The 19,170-nt window shown below is 40.6% G+C and overlaps 1 protein-coding gene across 1 annotated transcript in view; it reads right to left on the bottom strand.

Annotated features, from left to right (window-relative positions):
- Nucleotides 1-4,275: 4,275 nt before the first annotated feature.
- The window catches only part of LOC122564346 (Y+L amino acid transporter 2), a 144,433-nt gene continuing 129,538 nt past the window's right edge, over nucleotides 4,276-19,170 (bottom strand). The window contains 2 exon segments of the mRNA XM_087978645.1: nucleotides 4,276-6,528; nucleotides 10,320-10,503. Coding sequence (XP_087834771.1) covers nucleotides 6,449-6,528; nucleotides 10,320-10,503 — 264 coding nt within the window. The 3' untranslated portion in view covers nucleotides 4,276-6,448.

The raw sequence follows: 19,170 nt of genomic DNA, 5'->3' as shown, positions 1-19,170 counted from the left end.
CTGCCAAGGCTTTATCGTGCCCCTTCCTAGCTCTGCTCAGTCCATTTTTGAGTTATTTCCTAGCTACCCTGTAATCCTCTAAAGCTGTGCCACATCATCGCTTCCTCAACCTTAACTAAGCTTCCTTCTTGTTGTCATCCAATGTTCCTTCACCTTACCGTTCCTTGCCTGTCTCAGTGGGACGTTATCCAACACTCGCAACAAGTGCTCCTTAAACAGCCAACACATTTCTGTTGTGCATTTCCCATAGAACAATTGTCCCCAATTTATACGCTACAGCTCCAGTCTAGTAGCAGTATAATTTCCCCTTCCCTTGTTAAACGCCATCCCTTACTGTTGGTTCCTATCCCGCTCTACGGCTATGGTAAAGGTGAGGCAGTTGTGGTCACTGTCATCGAAATGCTCTCCTACCGAGAGATCTGACCCCTGGCCTGGCTCATTGCTTAGCACCAAATCCAGTATGGCCTTCCCCCTCCGTTATCAGCCTACCTACATATTGAGTCAGGGATCCTTCCCGGACACACCTGACAAAATCAACTTCATCTCGACCATCTGCACTAAGGAGGTTCCAATCAATATTGGGGAAGTTGAAGTCACCCATAACAACAACTGTGTTACATCTGCACCTTTCCAAGATCTGCTGTCGAATCTGTCCTTCCATCTCTCTGCTCCTTTTTGGCAGTCTATAGGAAACACCCAATAAAGTGACTGCTCCTTTCCTGTTACTAACTTCTACACATACTGACTCAATAGACTAACCCTTCTCAACAACCTCCTCTTCTGCAGTTGTGATGCACTCCCTAATTAACAATGCTACTCCCCCTCCTCTTTTATTCCCCTCCCTGTTCTTTTTAAAGGATCTAAACCCTGGAACATCCAGCAACCATTCCTGCCCCTGTGAATTCCATGTGTCCATTATGACCACAACATCGTAGCTCCAAGTACTGATCCATGCTCAAGTTCTAATTTCCTTGCTCTTGTATTCAATCCCCTATTAATTAAGCCTCGAATACTGCAAGATTTCTTAACAGCTCTCTCCACCTATCTTGTCACCTGTAAAGACTTACGTACACATAGCCAGGTCTCCCTGTTCCTGCACATCACTTAGAATAGTACACTTCATGCAATCTCTTCATGTTTTGTATCAAAGTCTATCACTTCACAGTTCTCTGCATTGAACTCCACCAGGTGTGTCCAGAAGGATCCCTGAGTCGATATGTAGATAGGCTGACTAGGGAGGGGTAGTCCATCGACCTACTCCACCAGGTGTCAATGTCTTTTTGAAGATCTACAGGAGACTCTTCTGAAGAAGGATCACTTGACTTGAAACATTGACTCTGCTTTCTCTCCATAAATGCTGCCAGACCTTCTGAGTTTTTCCAGCAATTTTTGTTCCTAATGTTTTTGTTCCAAATACCATCCCATGGGGAGCTCCAGCCTGACAAATACCCATTAACCAATCTCCGTTTCCTATCCCTCAGTTAATTTTGTATCTAGCAAAACAAAGATCATTCAGTTGGCATGATTCTCACATTGTAGTAAGCTAACAGACTTGAGGAAAGAGATTTTCCTCCTCAAAAGGAAAAAATAGTTATTTTGGCAGCTGTAAAGTGTGCCAGGTTCTGAATGTCTTGGATAATGCAATTATACAAGTAAAATTTGTAACTCACTAATTATACTTCCAATGCAGTTTTGGTTTGATTGTACAGAGATCTTAAGCATCTCAATCTGCCAAGCTCTCCTTGTGATCTTCTCCTGATACACTCCTGTCCTTTTCCTTTCAGTTTTCTCAACATTTGTTCTCTTGATATTATTGAATGTTCTCCTACGACTAAATCTATTAGTCATCCTGGGTTGCCTGAATACTGAAGCTGTTCATGTTCAAATGCAACAAGATCTGGACAATATCCAGGCTTGGGCTGACAAATGGAAAGTAACATTAGCACTTGACAAATGCCAGGCAACGACCCATTACCAATAAGAGACGATCAACCACTAACCCTCTTTATTTAATGGTGTTACTGTCACTGAATCCCGACTATCAACATCATTGGGGTTACCATTGACCAGAAACTCATGAACACAGTGGTTACAGGAGCAGGTCAGAAGCTAGGAATGCTGTGGTGAATAACTCACTTCCCAAATCCCCAGAATCTGTCCACCATTTACAAGGTACAAGTCAGGAGTGTGATGGAATACTCCCCACTTGCCCTGGATGGGTGCAGCTCCAACTATACTCAAGATATTTGACACCATTCAGGACAAAGCAGACCACTTGATTGGCAGCACATCCACAAACATCCACTCCCTCAATCACTGACAATCAGTAGCTGCCCTCTGTTCTATTTATAAGATGCACTGCAGAAATTCACAAAAAGTCCTTGGATAGCATGTTCTAATCCATGACCACTTCCATCTAGAAGGACAGGGCAGCAGATGTTTGGGAACACCACCACCTTCAAGTTCCCCTCCAAGCCACTCACCATCCCGACTTGGAAGTAAATCTTCCTTCCTTCAGTGTTGCTGGGTCAAAATCCTGGAATTCCCTCACTCATGGCATTTTGGGTCTACCTACAGTATGCAGACTGCAACACACCACCACCTTCTCAAGGGCAATTATGGACAGGCAATATATGCTGGCCAGCCAGCAACACTCATGCCTGAGTGAATTAAAAAAACATAATACGTTTGCTGTAAGCAAACTGACTAAAATAAGAACTCTACTTTGCTTAATGCAACTAATAAAAAGGCTGGAAGGTGGTGATTTTCTTTTGTGCAGGGCACACTGCAGGCATCGGGGGGGACCCCCCACCCAACAAAATGATAACCCCACTTTGAGTTTTCCTGCCTGGCTTCCAAAATCCATCCAACCATCTCCCTCCTTAAACTGCCTGATCTCTTTCTGCACTAATAGACTAAACTAAGTCTTTGGCTATTAGGCTAAAGTATTTTGCTGTTCTTCCTGCTTGAAGTCTGATGCTACGGAGACTGCTAGAGCTGCTGGCTGATGTGGTGATTACAAGTCCCACCGTGTGCCTGTTGAATCCATCTCCAACAGGTTAGGATGCATGGACTTCCAGGTTCATCTTGTTCGAGAGTCATGGATTGTCTTTACTGCTAATAAATTCACTTTTTAAAGGGTCTTTTTGAACTAGAATTGAGTATATGCTCTTTATTTATATTGTCAAATTTTAAATATTTTATAATGTTATACAGATTATGTGCACCTTAGGGTTTACTTGTTGCCACATTACAGCGTTACAGTGTGGAACAGAGCACTGCAGGTGGTAATATGGTGCAAACCAGAAGAAGGATCACAGATATTTAATCAAATATCTTTAGGCTCAAAACAACCAAGGAGAAAGCTCTCACAACCTTAAGAATCATCCAGGTTCAGCATGCTGGGATGCTGAAATTCCTGTTTGTTGTATTTAGAAATGAAACTTTTTGTTCTTTTCACAGGTCTTTTCTTTTGAGTATCTTAATCACAATAGCATTTAATCCAGAAACGGGAACCCAGAAAAATCCTCATGTGCTGATGAAGCAGTTGCGGGTGACCTCTCGCTTGCTTACAGGCGAGGGGCCTGCCCTAACGCAGAAAGGCTGATCTCTCCCTGTTCAGTGTTTCTTCTACCTTGCCTTACAAGTTCATCGCACCTTTTGCATACAGTTTCTGCTTTTGTTTGCTATCTAGATGAGGGCCAGAGTTGCATAATTCCAATGTATCGTGGTACAACAGGAAACAAGGATGAAAAATGTGCAACCCAAGCAGATGGCTACATACCTGCATGGACTATTGAGACTTTACATTTCAATTCATGGAAATCACATTCATTTAAGGCGAAAGGGACATTTTGAAGGCAGAAGGTAATAGATGTTCTAAATATCAATAGCTTGACATTGAAGTATTGTTGGAGTCAATAAAATGTGGCACTGGAAGAAACACAGCAGGTCAGGCAGCATCTGAGGAGCAAAAGAGTTGACGTTTCTGGCTTGACCTTTCATAAGGACTGTTTTAATAACCATGACACAATGCACTTGTATGCTGTTATAATCTTTTTATTACTATTTGTAACATCTAGAAAAAAGTCACTGCACTGTGTAGTGACAAAAAAAATTGCAATCATCTGCAATCACATAAACCAACATGAAAATTACATAACAATTACATAGCAAAAACTAGCAGTAAGTTCTTAAGATCATTAACAGCCAACAATATACTTGTCTGGCTTCCCTGGAATCTGAAACAATTTTAGTAAAATAAACGCATTACAATACAAAACGGATCAGTACTATTGGTTCACACTTTATGCTTAAAGGTACAGATAGAGCAAAGGGATAGAAAATGGAAACAATTTGTATTTGAAATGTTATCTGTAAACGAAAACAGAATCTCTACTGATACCTCATGAATCAAATAGTGAACAGTCTGAAACATTCAGTTTATGGGTTACATAATATACCCAGCCTAATGTGTGACCGTATTGAAATAGTTCAAGACACTAGAAAAGAGATTTGCAAATCAGGCATTAACACACTGAATTCAAACTTAAATGTCCCCACCTACGCACACAGTTAGGAGTTTTGGAGTGAATGGGATGAGAAATCAAAGTCACCTCTCGCTGAATTAATAGAAAATACATATTTAAACAATGCATTACTAATCTTGGTAAATGAAATGGAGAATAAACTGGCCAAGGTATACAAAAAGGAACCAATTTGTGTCACAAGATCAGTAAATCGATTTGCATCAAAACTATACTGAAGTAGATTGGACGGAGCTGGGGGTCAAGAGGTTGTAACACAGATTGATCAGACAGTAAGGAATTGGATGTTAGGAGTGACTCTACTGTACAGGTGGTGTAGAATAGTGACCTGTGCTCCTAATGCACAGCTCTCCAAACAACAGAATAATTCACTACAAGTGGCAGTACCCTAGTACCTATCACAGAATAGATACAAGTAGATCTGTAAACAGTTTAAATGCTGAATATTAAATTGTTGAGCAATTATATAAAAGAACTTCTCTTTTGAAACACACCTTATTTCAGATGTTGTAGTGTTGTGATCTTCCCTAGTGTTTATGATCTAGAGTGCTGCAATTGTAACATTCCTGACAGCCTCATAAACCAGCAACTGTAATTAGCAAAAATATTTCAGGCCCTACACAAATACAGGTCCTACCAATCCTGAAACAGGATGTTATGAATACTTTCCCCTGTTTTTTGATTATCTTATAAAAGTGAGTTCAGTCATAGTGTTGTTTTCAATGGGGTTGTAACTGTGATGTACCCCAGTGGCCCTTGTGCCAAGGAAAGGGAAAGGCCACCAAGTCTCCTTGACCTGATCAATCTACTGTGACTTCTGCTGGATTTGCATCTGAGTAGGCAGTAGGTGAGAACAGGATCAGGCAGTGATTGTCACTTGATGAGTTGCCATTTTAAAATATTTAAGTTTACGTAAAAACTGCATTTCCTCATTGTAAACATTTCTCGTTTTCCTCTAACCAACTACCCTTGACTAATCCATATAATCCCCTTCTTTATTGGAATGTATTAACTGGACAAATATTTGTGCAAATCTGATGCTCTGCACTTTGAACCTTTTCCCTTGGCTGTTTTAATTGAGTTCTTGCTTCATATTTCACAGCATTGTTCTACGACACACTGTTGAAGCTTCTTCTATCACAAGTACTTATTGAAACAAAATTTTCCAGAACTAGGCTGTGTCCATATTCTGGATAAGCAAGACTGAATAGATTCAGAACTTTATGAATGACAGGCTCATTTGTTAAAACAAATGAGGAAAATTGTATAAGGTATTCTTCATTTTATAACAAAATAAGACATTCAATGTAAATCATTTTAAATGGCAATCTTCATGTTGCTGTAATTACCCAAGTGTTGGGTCACTATTAATGTGAGTTATGGAGAGTGTCCTAAAATGGGCAAAGGGAGAAATGCCTTCTCCAAGTCAAGGGGTGAAATTTTAGGAAGGAAAGGGAATTAATCCAGAATTTCCTGCTTCCATTAGACAATTCTGCACACCAATGAATCTGTACTCCCAGCTTTGCTATGGCTTTCCACCATTGTATTGCTCCAAAAGTAGCTTTCACACAACTCCAGGACTTACACCATCATTAAACCCAACAGCAAGTGACCAAAGTCAACAGTCCATTGCAGGAGAAAATACACAGTCCAAAATGAAAGCACCAATATTTATAATAAGTCTGTTATTTACTTCCATAAAAAAAGAGGAAAAAGCAGTATTCCAAAATAATTAATACCAGAGAAATAGTCCAATCACGAGATGTAGTATTTTGATTGTCAAATTTAAAGTATGCTAGATTCAAGTCATGAGTCACATTGGTTTAACAACAGAAGAATTGGGTATCTGTACAAACCATACCTAGTACCATGTATGTGGAACAGTTTTCAATAGATTTTGGTTAAGATTCCTTGTCATCTTTAAATTCATTTTCGGTTAGACAACACATGGTCAACTTCTGAACTTGCAAAGAGAAGATACCTGGAAAAATATTATCAATCAAAAACTTTATTAGATATCAGAGTTTGGACTCCAAACTAAAAACATATTAAATGACTAAATACATAAAATTTGTGGGATGGAATTAGTCTCCACCAGGACCTTAAAATAAGCTCACAGTAAATCAGATGATTTTTCATTTGCTGAGATTTTAGTTTCCATTGTTAGGACTATGTAAGGCAGACTGAATCCATTCCCCATTTTCAACATAGTCTCAGTTAGCCACAAGAAAGATTTTAAATTTTTTTTAGCATGGGGTTACATCACATTTCAATCAAAATGTAGTCACTTGGTCACAATTAAGGAACCAAATGCAAGTGAAAGAAACAGAAATTTTGTTACTAACTCTGCAAAAAAAAAGTCAAACATAACAAGCAAAACACAAGCCAAATTAGGTCTAAGTTTAAAAGAGGGAGAGGATCTAATTCAATATAAAGATGAAGAACATCTGCAGCCAAAGTGGGACTCAAGGCCTGGCAATGGCCTGGCCTGGCAGTGGAGCCAGAGACTCTTAGTTACAGGGAGAGTGCTGGGTGTCAGTGAAGTGGGCCCAGCAACGAAGAGATGGTGCCTAAAGTGGAGCAACTCCTACAATGGTGGGCCCAGTGCAGGCAGCAGCAAGACACTGGATGTGCCCCTTTATGTTAGGTGCCGGCATGGACTACGTCAGAAAGATTGATAATCTGATCTTTAACTTCTTTATTTTTCTAATTTATTCCTACGACCTACAATGCTGGACTACTTATTTCTTTAATTTTCTATTTTGTTTTGTTTCCTAAGAATTTGACCTTGAGTACCTGTACCCGAGTACCTAGAATGGTGCTGTAATGCAGTGACTGGAACCTTTTCACTGTACTCATTTGAGTACGTGACAATAAAGCTCATTTGATTCAATTCAAGAATATACAGTTTAAAAAGTTCTTGTAATGCTGTGTTCTTATAGTTGAAACGGAGATCATGACTGTTTTAGTTGATGTCCTGTATTGGCAAGCGTAGTGCAATTTGCAATATCCTTAAATTCTTAGTGGTAATATGTTTCTCCAATTATCACCGGCACTGGCTTTTGAGATTATGAGAAGGACAAGAGACAAAAAAATCTTTCAGTTCTTGCTATTATCAATCTTTTGTTTTAACTCTCTGTAGTTACTAAATATGGTTCATTTGTTTCTTTCGGAGTCTGGCTTCACTGTCTTTCAAAGATGGATAGGTTTGGGTGATCTTTCATGCCCAATACATGCAGCTTATTAGACAAGTTTAAACTAGAATAGATTATGTAATCTTTTTATGCCTCATTCAGCTGACCAGTTTCAATGTTCATAAAAAAAAAAGGTAATTCACTTCAGGCAATTCTTTGTTCAACATTGGTTTCCTGAACTTGCCTCAATTTCTGGTCAAGCGATTTCTGCAGCTGTTTGGTCCTTCTTAAAATCATTTTGGTATATAAATATTTCCAGTATTAAATCAGACAATCAAAGTTGAAAATTGATAGTCTACATTTTTTTCAATATTGTGACTTAGTATTGCCAAAATGTTTAATTTTAAGCTAACTGAAAGGTGCAATGAAACTGGGAAATTACAATTCAAAAAGAGTTGAATCTTGTTTAATGAATCTCAGTGGAAATAAAAGACTGGGAGCTTTGAAAAATCGCTGAGTCTAACGTAAACCAACTTTTTCCATTCTAGATTTACTGAATAATGATATTAATTAAGAATGAAAATAACACTGGAATCATTTTCATTTAGGATTATTATTGCAAAGAATTAGCCTCCCACTCACAATTTTAACATATGTGCATCAGGTTCATATTTACTAAGGAAAGAACATCAGTAACAAGGGATGAGAGAAGGAGAGGGAGCGGGAAGGAGAGAGAAGGAGAGAGAGGGAGAGAGAGAAGGAGAGGGAGAGAGAGAGAGAGAGAGAGAGAGAGAGAGAGAGAGAGAGAGAGAGAGAGAGAGAGAGAGAGAGGGAGAGAGAGAGAGAGAGAGAGATATGGGGGAGAGGCAGAAGGAATCTGTGCTCCCTCAACAAACTTATTTTCAGTTTAATCACAATATCTGAGAAAAAGAATTCTGACTGGCTACATCATCACCAAGCCTAATAGTGCATAGTTAGATGGGATTCAGGATATTAACACAATACATGAACAATTGATGGATAATATCTGACCCAATTCTATTGTCAGAGCTCAGGAAAAGATAATTAGGAGTGACAGCAAAATAACGGTAATATCTTAAACTGATTAAATAGCAACAATGAAGCTCAACAATAATGAAGCTCTTACTGCAGTAAGAAACGCATCCTACTTGCTTCACAGAAGCTTTATCAAATAACATTTAACTACATAATGAGACATTAGAGCAAGTAACCAAAAATTTGTTAGAAGTAGGTTTATGAAGCTTCATATAAAGCGATAAAGGTAGGAGGGCGAGAGGTTCAGGAGGAGTTTCTGAACTTGGGCAAGATTGGGAAAGTAAAAATCTGATGTGCATCAGGGACGAGAGTTGGAGGAGCAAAACTATGTCAGTGGATTGCAGGCATATATTTGGGAAGGCATTTAAAAATAAAGAGGAAGATTTTAGAATTGAGGCGTTGCTTGACCAGGAGCCAATAGAGGTTGAAGTGCAGATGGGTGGATGGTTGAATGGGAAATGAAAAGAGAAAATGCTGGAGAAACCCAGCAGATCAGGCAGTATCTGTGGAAAGAGAAACAGAGTTAATGTTTTAAGCCTATATTGGACTTGAAACATTATCTCCTTTCTCTCTGTAGATGCTGCCAGACCTATTGAGTTACTTCTGCATTTCTTCTTTCTATTTTAAGTTTTCAGCATTCCCATTATTTTTCTTTTATTTGGATAGTTGAGTGGGATTTTGTACAAGTTAGGATAGGAGCAGCAAATGGACTTAAGTTGATGAAATATGCATGATGGGACACTGGTCAGGAGAATGTTAATATAGTCAAATCCAGGGTAATAAAGATTTGGAACAAAATTAGATCTATACCCTCTGGAGTTCAGGTGAATAAGAGGTGACCTTTTTGAAAAGGTCCTGAAATAATTTGAAAGACTAGATACCAAGAGGACTTTTCCCCTAGCTAGGGAGTATAGAACTAGAGGTCACAGTCTTATCATAAGGACCATTCAGGATTGGGATGGGAGTAAGTGTCTTCACCCAGACCATTATGAATCTTTAGGATTCTGCACTCCAGAGAAGTATTCTTAAGAATATTCAAGACTGGAATTGATAGACCTTTGGAGAGATACAGATAGGCAGTAATGGATCAACTACACAGTTGATCCTTTGGACAGATACCGATAGGCAGTAATGGATCAACTAGACAGTCTTACTTGAAGGCAGAACAGATTCAAAGGGCCTTCCAGTCCATTTCTGATCATATTGATGTTATGGAGACAGTTTCAGCAGATGAACTTGCCCATTTGGAAACGGAAGGGTTTATCTGTAGATGTTTCCTTCCTAAGTATAATTGGTAACTGTTCACTACCAAACATCTGACACACACAGACAAATGCACCATTTTTAAGAAGCTGTTATACATAAAACACAGATCAACTGTGTCAGTGACCGGAGTAGTAACATACAAACCCCAGTTACTGTTACAAACGATTCACACTTTCGAACTGCACCACTGCACAAGCCATGTAACACAAGTTATGTATTTATTCATAACCACTTTGTCCCTGTAATGTGGCAGTGGATAAGGCATAATTGACATAAGTCTAACTACCAAAAAGCAGTAGATCCCTGTAGAACTTACGTAATAGTTTTTCAAGGCACTTGGGTCGTTTATCAATGGGGAGGTACACGCAGAGAAAGTAAACTGGAGCTCCTGAGAGTGCAACTGCAATCCCAATTAGGGAATTAATGGTGTCACTGTAGAGGGGCATCAGCACGAGGAACAAGCTGCACAAGCAGTACACAATGGGAAAAAACAAGCTGAGCTGGAAAAAAATGGCAAGCAATAAAATTATAAACAATAGGTAGTTTTGTAGAGATGCACATTATATATTGCTATGATATTACATCTCTATCAAGTAATGCTAGCTTTTACAAAATAAAAATCAAATAATTTTGCTTGTACCACTCTTCACACCATCAAGTTGACAAGGTCCTTCAATTAAATTACCAGTAAGTTGGAAAGTCTCTCATGTTGTTCCTCTATTTAAAAAGAGGAGAGAGGTCCAAAGAGTGAATTACGGACCAGTTATCCCAACATCTGTTGTCAGGGTGTTACTAAAACTTGTAATTAGGGACAGGGTGACTGAAAATTCTGTAAATGTTTAACTGTTGAGACAGAGTCAGCATTAAATTGTAAAGGGTAGGTCATGCCTGACAAATCTAACTGAATTTCTTGAAGAAATGACTTAAGTATTGGACAGGAGAACACCTACAGGTGTTATTTATATGGACTTCCAAACAACCCTCAATAAAGTCCCTCTGAAGAGACAGTGAGCTGAAGATGAGTTATAAAAGCCAAATTATTGACTTGGTTAGGATATTAAGCAAACAGCAGGAGACATAATGAATAGGGATAATGAGCAGGCAATCGAAGTCACAGGATGTATCTAGTGGTGTTCCACAAGGATCATTACTGGAGATTCAACTATTCACTGAACTCATTACCGACTTGCAAGATAAAGCAAAAAAAAAAGGAAATGTTGGAGAAATTCAGCAGGTCTGGCAGCATTTCTGAACAGAAAAATAGTTAATGTTTTGAATTTAATGTGCAAAGTATTCTGGGTAATCCAAGATGGAGGATGGGGAAAATATTGTTGCTGTAAGAGCTCCTCATTTTTTGAGGTATTTTCAGTATTGGAGCTGATTTCCTTGAATTCAAGGAACAGTAATTACTGCTTTTGTAAGTTTATGCACTGTTCTGGAACGGGGGAAAAAAAATCAAAACAATGGCACTTTAAAAAGGAGAAAGAGAGACAAAGGCAGTGACCATATGGAAATTAATCAAACAGAGAAATAAATGTGCACAGCTGTCTGACTCAACAGTTAGCTGGAAAGCTAACTGCCTTTGCTGTTTGATTTCAAATATCTCTGGACATTAAGAAAAATTAATAAACAGTGAAATTAAGTTCATCTAAGAAAAATTAATAAACAGTGAAATTCACAGATGACCTTCGAGAAACCTGCGTGGGGGAGCTCATAGAAAGCAGCAGCTAACTGGCTAGTTTTTAAGTATAACCTTACTGTTTTTATTTGTAAATCAACAATAATGAGTAGAGTGTTTTTTTTATTGTACATTTTCATTGAGGTATCTTTTGATTAAACTTTAAAAATATAGGGACTAAACTAGCTTGAGTAGTGTTTTGAGAGCAATAAGACTGTGCTATTTTCTGGGTTTGCAGATTGTTAAGGTGCAAAGATGGCCTTAAGTAGAGTGATGTGCTCTTCTTGTCAGATGAGAGAGATTAGGGAGAGTTTCCACATTACTGATGATTATGTCTGCAGGAAGTGTCTTTGGTTGCGAATCCTATCGGATTACATGGATAGGTTGGAGCAGCAGTTAGAGGCAATGAGGAATTTACAGGAGCTACAGGGTATGATGGATGGCAGTTGCAGGGAGGGAGATAAACTGCAGGAGATGGGTTACTTCCAGGAAAAGTAGGAGAGGGAGGCAGGCAGTGCAGGAGTCACCTGTGGCTATCCCGATCTCAAAAATGTAGGAAATGATGGACTTTTAGGGGAATGTAGCACTGACAGCCAGGTTTCTGGTATCGAGACTGACTCTAAATGCAATGAGAGATACATTAGGTTCCAAATGATCAATTTTGATACGGGACTCTCTAGTTAAAGGTACAAAGAGACTATTCTGAGGCCAACAGCGACACATCAGAATGTATGTCACTTCCCTGGTGCCAGGATTAAGGATATCTTGGAAAGAGTGCAGAATGTTCTCAAAGGGGAGTGAGACCAGCAGGAGGTTGTTGCATACATTGGAACTAATGGCATCCAAAGAGTAAAGGATGAGATTCTGAGAAGAGAAAATAGGAAGTTACACAAGAATTTGAAAAGGGGGTCCTCGAGAGTAGTAATATCTGGATTGTTCTCAGTGCCACGAGCTAGTGAGGGTAGGAATAGGAGGATAGAGCAGATGAATGCATGGCTGAGGAGCTGGTGTATGGGAGAAGGATTCACATTTTTGGTTCATTGGAATCTCTTCTGGGGTAGAAGTTACTTGTATAAGAAGGATAGATTCAACTTGAAATACAAGGGGATGAATAAACTAGCAGGAAGATTTGCTAGAGCTGCTCAGGAGGACTTAAACTAGTAAGGGTAGGACCCAGGGAGATTGTGAGGAAAGAGATGAATCGGAGATTGATACAGTTGGGAAAAGGGGCAAGTCAAACAGTCAGGGCAGGCACGAAATCAGCAGAGAACAAGATGGGGCTCATAAATTAAACTGCATTTATATCAATGCAAGAGGCCTAACAGGGAAGGCAGATGAACTCAGGATATGGTTAGGAAGTTTTTGTTGCAAACGTTTCGTCCCCTGGCTAGGCGACATCATCAGTGCTTGGGAGCCTCCTGCGAAGCGCTCCTTTGATATTTCCTCCAGTGTTTATAGTGGTCTGTCCCTGCCGCTTCCGGTTGTCAGTTTCAGCTGTCCGCTGTAGTGGTTGGTATATTGGGTCCAGGTCGATGTGTTTGTTGATGGAGTTTGTGGATGAATGCCATGCTTCTAGGAATTCCCTGGCGGTTCTCTGTCTGGCTTGCCCTATGATAGTAGTGTTGTCCCAATCGAATTCATGTTGCTTGTTGTCTGCGTGTGTGGCTACTAAGGATAGCTGGTCGTGTCGTTTCGTGGCTAGTTGATGTTCATGTATGCGGATTGTTAGCTGTCTTCCTGTTTGTCCTATATAGTGTTTTGTGCAGTCCTTGCATGGTATTTTGTACACTACATTAGTTTTGCTCATGTTGGGTATCGGGTCCTTCGTTCTGGTGAGTTGTTGTCTGAGCGTGGCTGTTGGTTTGTGTGCCGTTATGAGTCCTAGGGGTCGCAGTAGTCTGGCTGTCAGTTCTGAGATGCTCCTGATGTATGGTAGTGTGACTAGTCCTTTTGGTTGTGGTATGTCCTTGTTCCGTGGTCTTTCTCTTAGGTATCTGTTGATGAAGTTGCACGGGTGTTCCTCTTCTTCTTTTTGCAGTTCTGGTGTACTGCAGTGTGTTGTGGCCCTTTTGAATAGTGTCCTGATGCAGCTTCGTTTGTGTGTGTTGGGGTGGTTACTTTCATAGTTTAGGACTTGGTCTGTGTGTGTAGCTTTCCTGTATACCTCTGTGGTGAATTCTCCGTTCGATGTTCTCTGTACCATCACGTCTAGGAATGGGAGTTGGTTGTCCTTTTCTTCTTCTCTCGTGAATCGGATTCCTGTGAGTGTGGCGTTGATGATCCGGTGTGTTTTTTCTATTTCCGTGTTTTTAATGATTACAAACGTGTCATCGACATATCTGACCCAGAGTTTGGGTTGAATTTGTGGTAGGATTGTTTGTTCTAACCTTTGCATAACTGCCTCTGCTATGAGTCCCGAGATTGGTGATCCCATGGGTGTTCCGGTGATTTGTTCGTATATCTGGTTGTTGAATGTGAAGTGTGTTATGAGGCACAAGTCCAGTAGTTTAAGTATGCCATCTTTGTTGCACCTTCTCTAGTAGGTACATCCACATACTGATCCAGAAAATGTTTTTGTACACATTTAACAAATTTCTCTCTATCCAAGTCCTTGACACTACCATACATCAGGAGCATCTCAGAACTGACAGCCAGACTACTGCGACCCCTAGGACTCATAACGGCACACAAACCAACAGCCACGCTCAGACAACAACTCACCAGAACGAAGGACCCGATACCCAACATGAGCAAAACTAATGTAGTGTACAAAATACCATGCAAGGACTGCACAAAACACTATATAGGACAAACAGGAAGACAGCTAACAATCCGCATACATGAACATCAACTAGCCACGAAACGACACGACCAGCTATCCTTAGTAGCCACACACGCAGACAACAAGCAACATGAATTCGACTGGGACAACACTACTATCATGGGGCAAGCCAGACAGAGAACCGCCAGGAAATTCCTAGAGGCATGGCATTCATCCATAAACTCCATCAACAAACACATCGACCTGGACCCAATATACCAACCACTACAGCGGACAGCTGAAACTGACAACCGGAAGCGGCAGGGACAGACCACTATAAACACCGGAGGAAACACCACAGAAGCGCTTCACAGGAGGCTCCCAAGCACTGATGATGTCGCCTAGCCAGGGGACGAAACGTTTGCAACAAAAACTTCCAGCTCGGCGAACAGAACCACAGCAACGAGCACCCGAGCTACAAATCTTCGCACAAACTTTGAATATGGTTAGGAACATGGGACTGGGATATTACAGCAATCAGCTCAGGGATGGACAGGACTGGCAGCTTAATGTTCCAGGAAAGATAAAAAGTTGGGCAGAGAGGGGGAGTGGTGTTTTTGATAAGGGATAACATTATGGCAGTACTTAGGGAGGATATTCCTGGGAATATATCCAGGGAAGTTACCTGGGTGGAACTGAGAAATAATAAAGGGATGGTCACCTTATTGGGATTGTACTGCAGACCCCCAAATAGTCAGCAGGAAATTGAGAAACATCTCAGTTACCTGTAAGAATAATATGGTACTTATTGTAGGAGATTTCAACATTTCAAACAGACTGGGACTGCCACAGTGTCAAGGACTTGTATAGAGAGAAATTTGTTAAGTGTGTACAAAAAAATTTTCTGGATCAGTATGTGGATGTACCTACTAGAGAAGGTGCAAAACCTGACCTACTCTTGGAAAATAAGGCAGGGCAGGTGACTGAGGTGTCAGTGGGGGAGCACTTTGGGGCCAGCAACCATAATTCTATTCGTTTTAAAATTGTGATGTAAAAAGATAGACCAGATCTAACTGTTGAAGTTCTAAATGGGAGAAAGGCCAATTTTTACAGTATTAGGCAAGAACTTTCAAAAATTGATTGGGGGTAGATGGTTGCAGGTAACAGGGTGGCTGGAAAATGGGGAGCCTTCAGAAATGAGATAACCAGAGCCCAGAGACAATATTAGGGTGAAAGGCAAGGCTGGTAGGTGTAGGGAATGTTGGATGACTGGAGAAATTGAGGCTCTGGTGAAGAAAAAGAAGGAAGCATATATCAGATGTAGACAGCAGTGTATAAAGGCAGTGGGAGTATACTTAAGTGGAAAGTCAGGAGGGCAAATAGGGTTAAGGAGAATCCAAAGGGATTCTACAACTACATTAAGGACAAAAAGGAGAGAATAGTGTCCCTTCATGATCAGCAAGATCATCTATATGTGGAAACACAGGAGATGGGGAAAGATATTAAGTGTATTTTGCATCAGTGGTTACTGTGGAGAGGGATATGGAAGATACAGAATGAGGGGAAATAAACAGCGACACCTTGAAAAATGTTCATACTATGGGGAGGAAGTACTAGCTGTCTTAAAACACATCAAGGTGGATAAATTTCCAGGACCTGATCAGGTGTACCCTAGAACTCTGTGGGAAGCTAGGGATATGATTGCTGGGCCTCTTGCTGAGATATTTGTCTCATCGATACCCACAGATGAACTGAATAATCCCTACAGTGTGGAAACAGGCCATTAGGCCCAACAAGTCCACTTTCGAAGAGTAACCCACCCAGACCCATTCCCCTACCCTATTTACCTCTGACAGAGGTCATTTACCTTTGACTAATGCACCTAACCTACACATCACTACGGGCAATTTAGCACGGCCAATTCACCTGACCTGCGCATCTTTGGACCGTGGGAGGAAACTGGAGCACACGGAGAAAACCCACGCAGTCACGGGAAGAATGTGCAAACTCCACAAAGGTAGTTGCCCGAGGGTGGAATTGAACCCAGGTCCCTGACACTGAGGCAGCAGTGCTAACCACTGAGCCACCGTGCCAACCCAAAGTGCCAGAAGATTGGAGGTTAGCCAATGTAGTGCCACTATTTAAGAAATGTAGTCAGAAAAAGCCAGGGAACTACTGACCAGAGAGTCTGACATTGGTGGTGGGCAAGTTGTTGGAGGGAATTTACCTGAGGGACAGTATTTACATGCATTTTGAAAGTCAAAGACTGCTTAGAGATAGTCGACATGGCTTTGTGCGTGGGAAATCATGTTTTGAAGAAATAACCAAGAGGATTGATGAGGGCAGAGCGGTGGACGTGATCTATGTGGACTTCAGTAAGGCGTTTTACAAAGTTCCTAATGGTAAACTGGTTAGCACGGTTAGATCACATGGAAAACAGGGAGAACTAGCCATTTGGATACAGAATTGGCTTGAAGGTAGAAGATAGAGGGTGGTGTTAGGGGGTTGCTTTTCAGACTGGAGACCTATGACCAGCAGTGTGCCAAATGGATAGGTGCTAGGTCCACTGCTTTTCATCATTTACATAAATTATTTGAATGTCAACATATGAGGTATGTTAGGAAGTTTGCAGATGACACCAAAATTGGAGGTGAAGTGGACAGCAAAGAAGGTTACCTCAGATTGCAATGTGATCTTGATCAGATGAGACAACAAGCCAAGGAATAGCAGATGGGAGTTTAATTTGGGTAAATGTGAGGTGCTGCATTTTGGAAAACCAAATCAGGGCAGGACTTTTACACTTAATGGAAAGTTCCTGGGGAGTGTTGCTGAACAAAGAGACCTTGGAATGCAAGTTCATAATTCCTTGAAGTGGAGTCACAAGTAGATTGGATAGTGAAGAAGGCATTTAGTATGCTTGTCTTTATTGGTCAGTGCATTGAGTTTCGTTGTTGGGAGGTCTTATTGCAGCTGAATAGGACATCGCTTAAGCCAATATCAGAATACTACATGCAATTCTGATATCCCTGCTTTCGGAAGGATGTTGTGAAACCTGAAAGCGTTCAGAAAAAATTTATAAGGATGTTGGGCCAGGGTTGGAGGATTTGATCTATAGGGAGAGGCTGAATAGACTGGGGTTTTTTTCCCTGGAGCGTCAGAGGCTGAGGGGTGATCTTATTGAGGTTTACAAAATTATGACGGGTATGGATAGGATAAAATAGACAAGGTCTTTTCCTCATGGTATGAGAGTCCAAAACTAGAGGACATAGGTTGAAGGTGAGAGGAGAAAGGTTCCTTTTAAATCTAAGGGGCAATGTTTTACACAGAGAGTACTGCATGTGTGCAACGAGGTGCGGATGAAGTGGTGGAGACTGATACAATTATATTTAAAAGGCATCTGGATGGGTATAGGAATACAAAGGGATTAAAGGGATATGGGCCAAGTGCTGGCAAATGGGGACTAGATTACATTAGGATATCTGGTTGGCATGGACGAGTTGGACTGAAGGGTCTGTTTCCATGCTGTACGTCGCTATGACTCTATTGACTTCTTCAAATCGAAGGTTAAAAAGTGCTCGTGAATCCAAACATCAAGGCTGAAGCACTTTCAATCACTGAACCATAAGGGTCAATTTGTTGATGTGTCTCAGTATTTTGCTGAAATCCTCATCATCAGAAATGCCACTATGTACCGCTGGAGACTTGTCCTCCAGAGACATTCAAGCTGTTTCACTACATGCACTGCCATTTACAATCTTTCCTCTATTGTAAGGTCAGACGTGGGGCTGTTCAATGAAGTTTGCAATGTTCCAGAAACACTTGCAATTTCTCATAATTAATTAGTTCATTCCCACATGCAGCAAAGCTTGGTCAACATTCATGTTTTGGCTGACACAAATATACATTTGCAGCGTTCAAACTGGAAAAGGCAAGCTTGAGGATTAGTTCATTGTCTTTTTCAAAACAATTTTGTATAAAAATATGTTCTGAATGTATTTGAAATCAGGATTAACTAATGGCCTCAGAGCAAATGATCCACTCGGTAAGAATGAACACATGTTAAATGTGGATCTGAAACTAGTGTCTTAAAATTAATTAAAAGATAAGTACAAGTCTATGAAGGGAATTGATCAAAGAGGAATTGGAAAATAGATTAATGTATCAACTAGGAACAGATGGAGGTCACTTGGCCTTCAAAGCTGAAAATGTGTTGCTGGAAAAGCGCAGCAGGTCAGGCAGCATCCAAGGAACAGGAGAATCAACGTTTCGGGCACAAGCCCTTCTTCAGGGCTTATGCCCGAAATGTCGATTCTCCTGTTCCCTGGATGCTGCCTGACATGCTGCGCTTTTCCAGCAACACATTTTCAGCTCTGATCTACAGCATCTGCAGTCCTCACTTTCCCCACTTGGCCTTCAAGCCTACTCCTCCTGTCATTAGAATTATAGCTGCTCTGAGTCAACTGCAAATCCACTCCCCTGCCTTTCATCCATAACGCTAAAGTCCCTTGTAGATCAAACATTCTGTCTCAGCCTTGAAATTATTATGTACCTTAGCATCTATTGCTTTCTATTGGTTAGAATTACAAACATGAATGCCGTCAGAATGGAAATTGTTCCTTATTTCAATCTTAAATTGGACACCCCATTTTTTGAAACTGTTCCAGATTGTCACACAAGAGGAAACATCTTCTCAGGATCTAACCCAAAAAGCCCCCTCAGAATCTTATA

The sequence above is a fragment of the Chiloscyllium plagiosum genome, unplaced genomic scaffold (assembly GCF_037043375.1).
Source record: "Chiloscyllium plagiosum isolate Xiang-an unplaced genomic scaffold, Cpla_swu_hap1 HiC_scaffold_34, whole genome shotgun sequence".
In the NCBI taxonomy this organism is placed as follows: domain Eukaryota; kingdom Metazoa; phylum Chordata; class Chondrichthyes; order Orectolobiformes; family Hemiscylliidae; genus Chiloscyllium; species Chiloscyllium plagiosum.
This window is presented reverse-complemented; position numbering and strand designations above follow the sequence as displayed.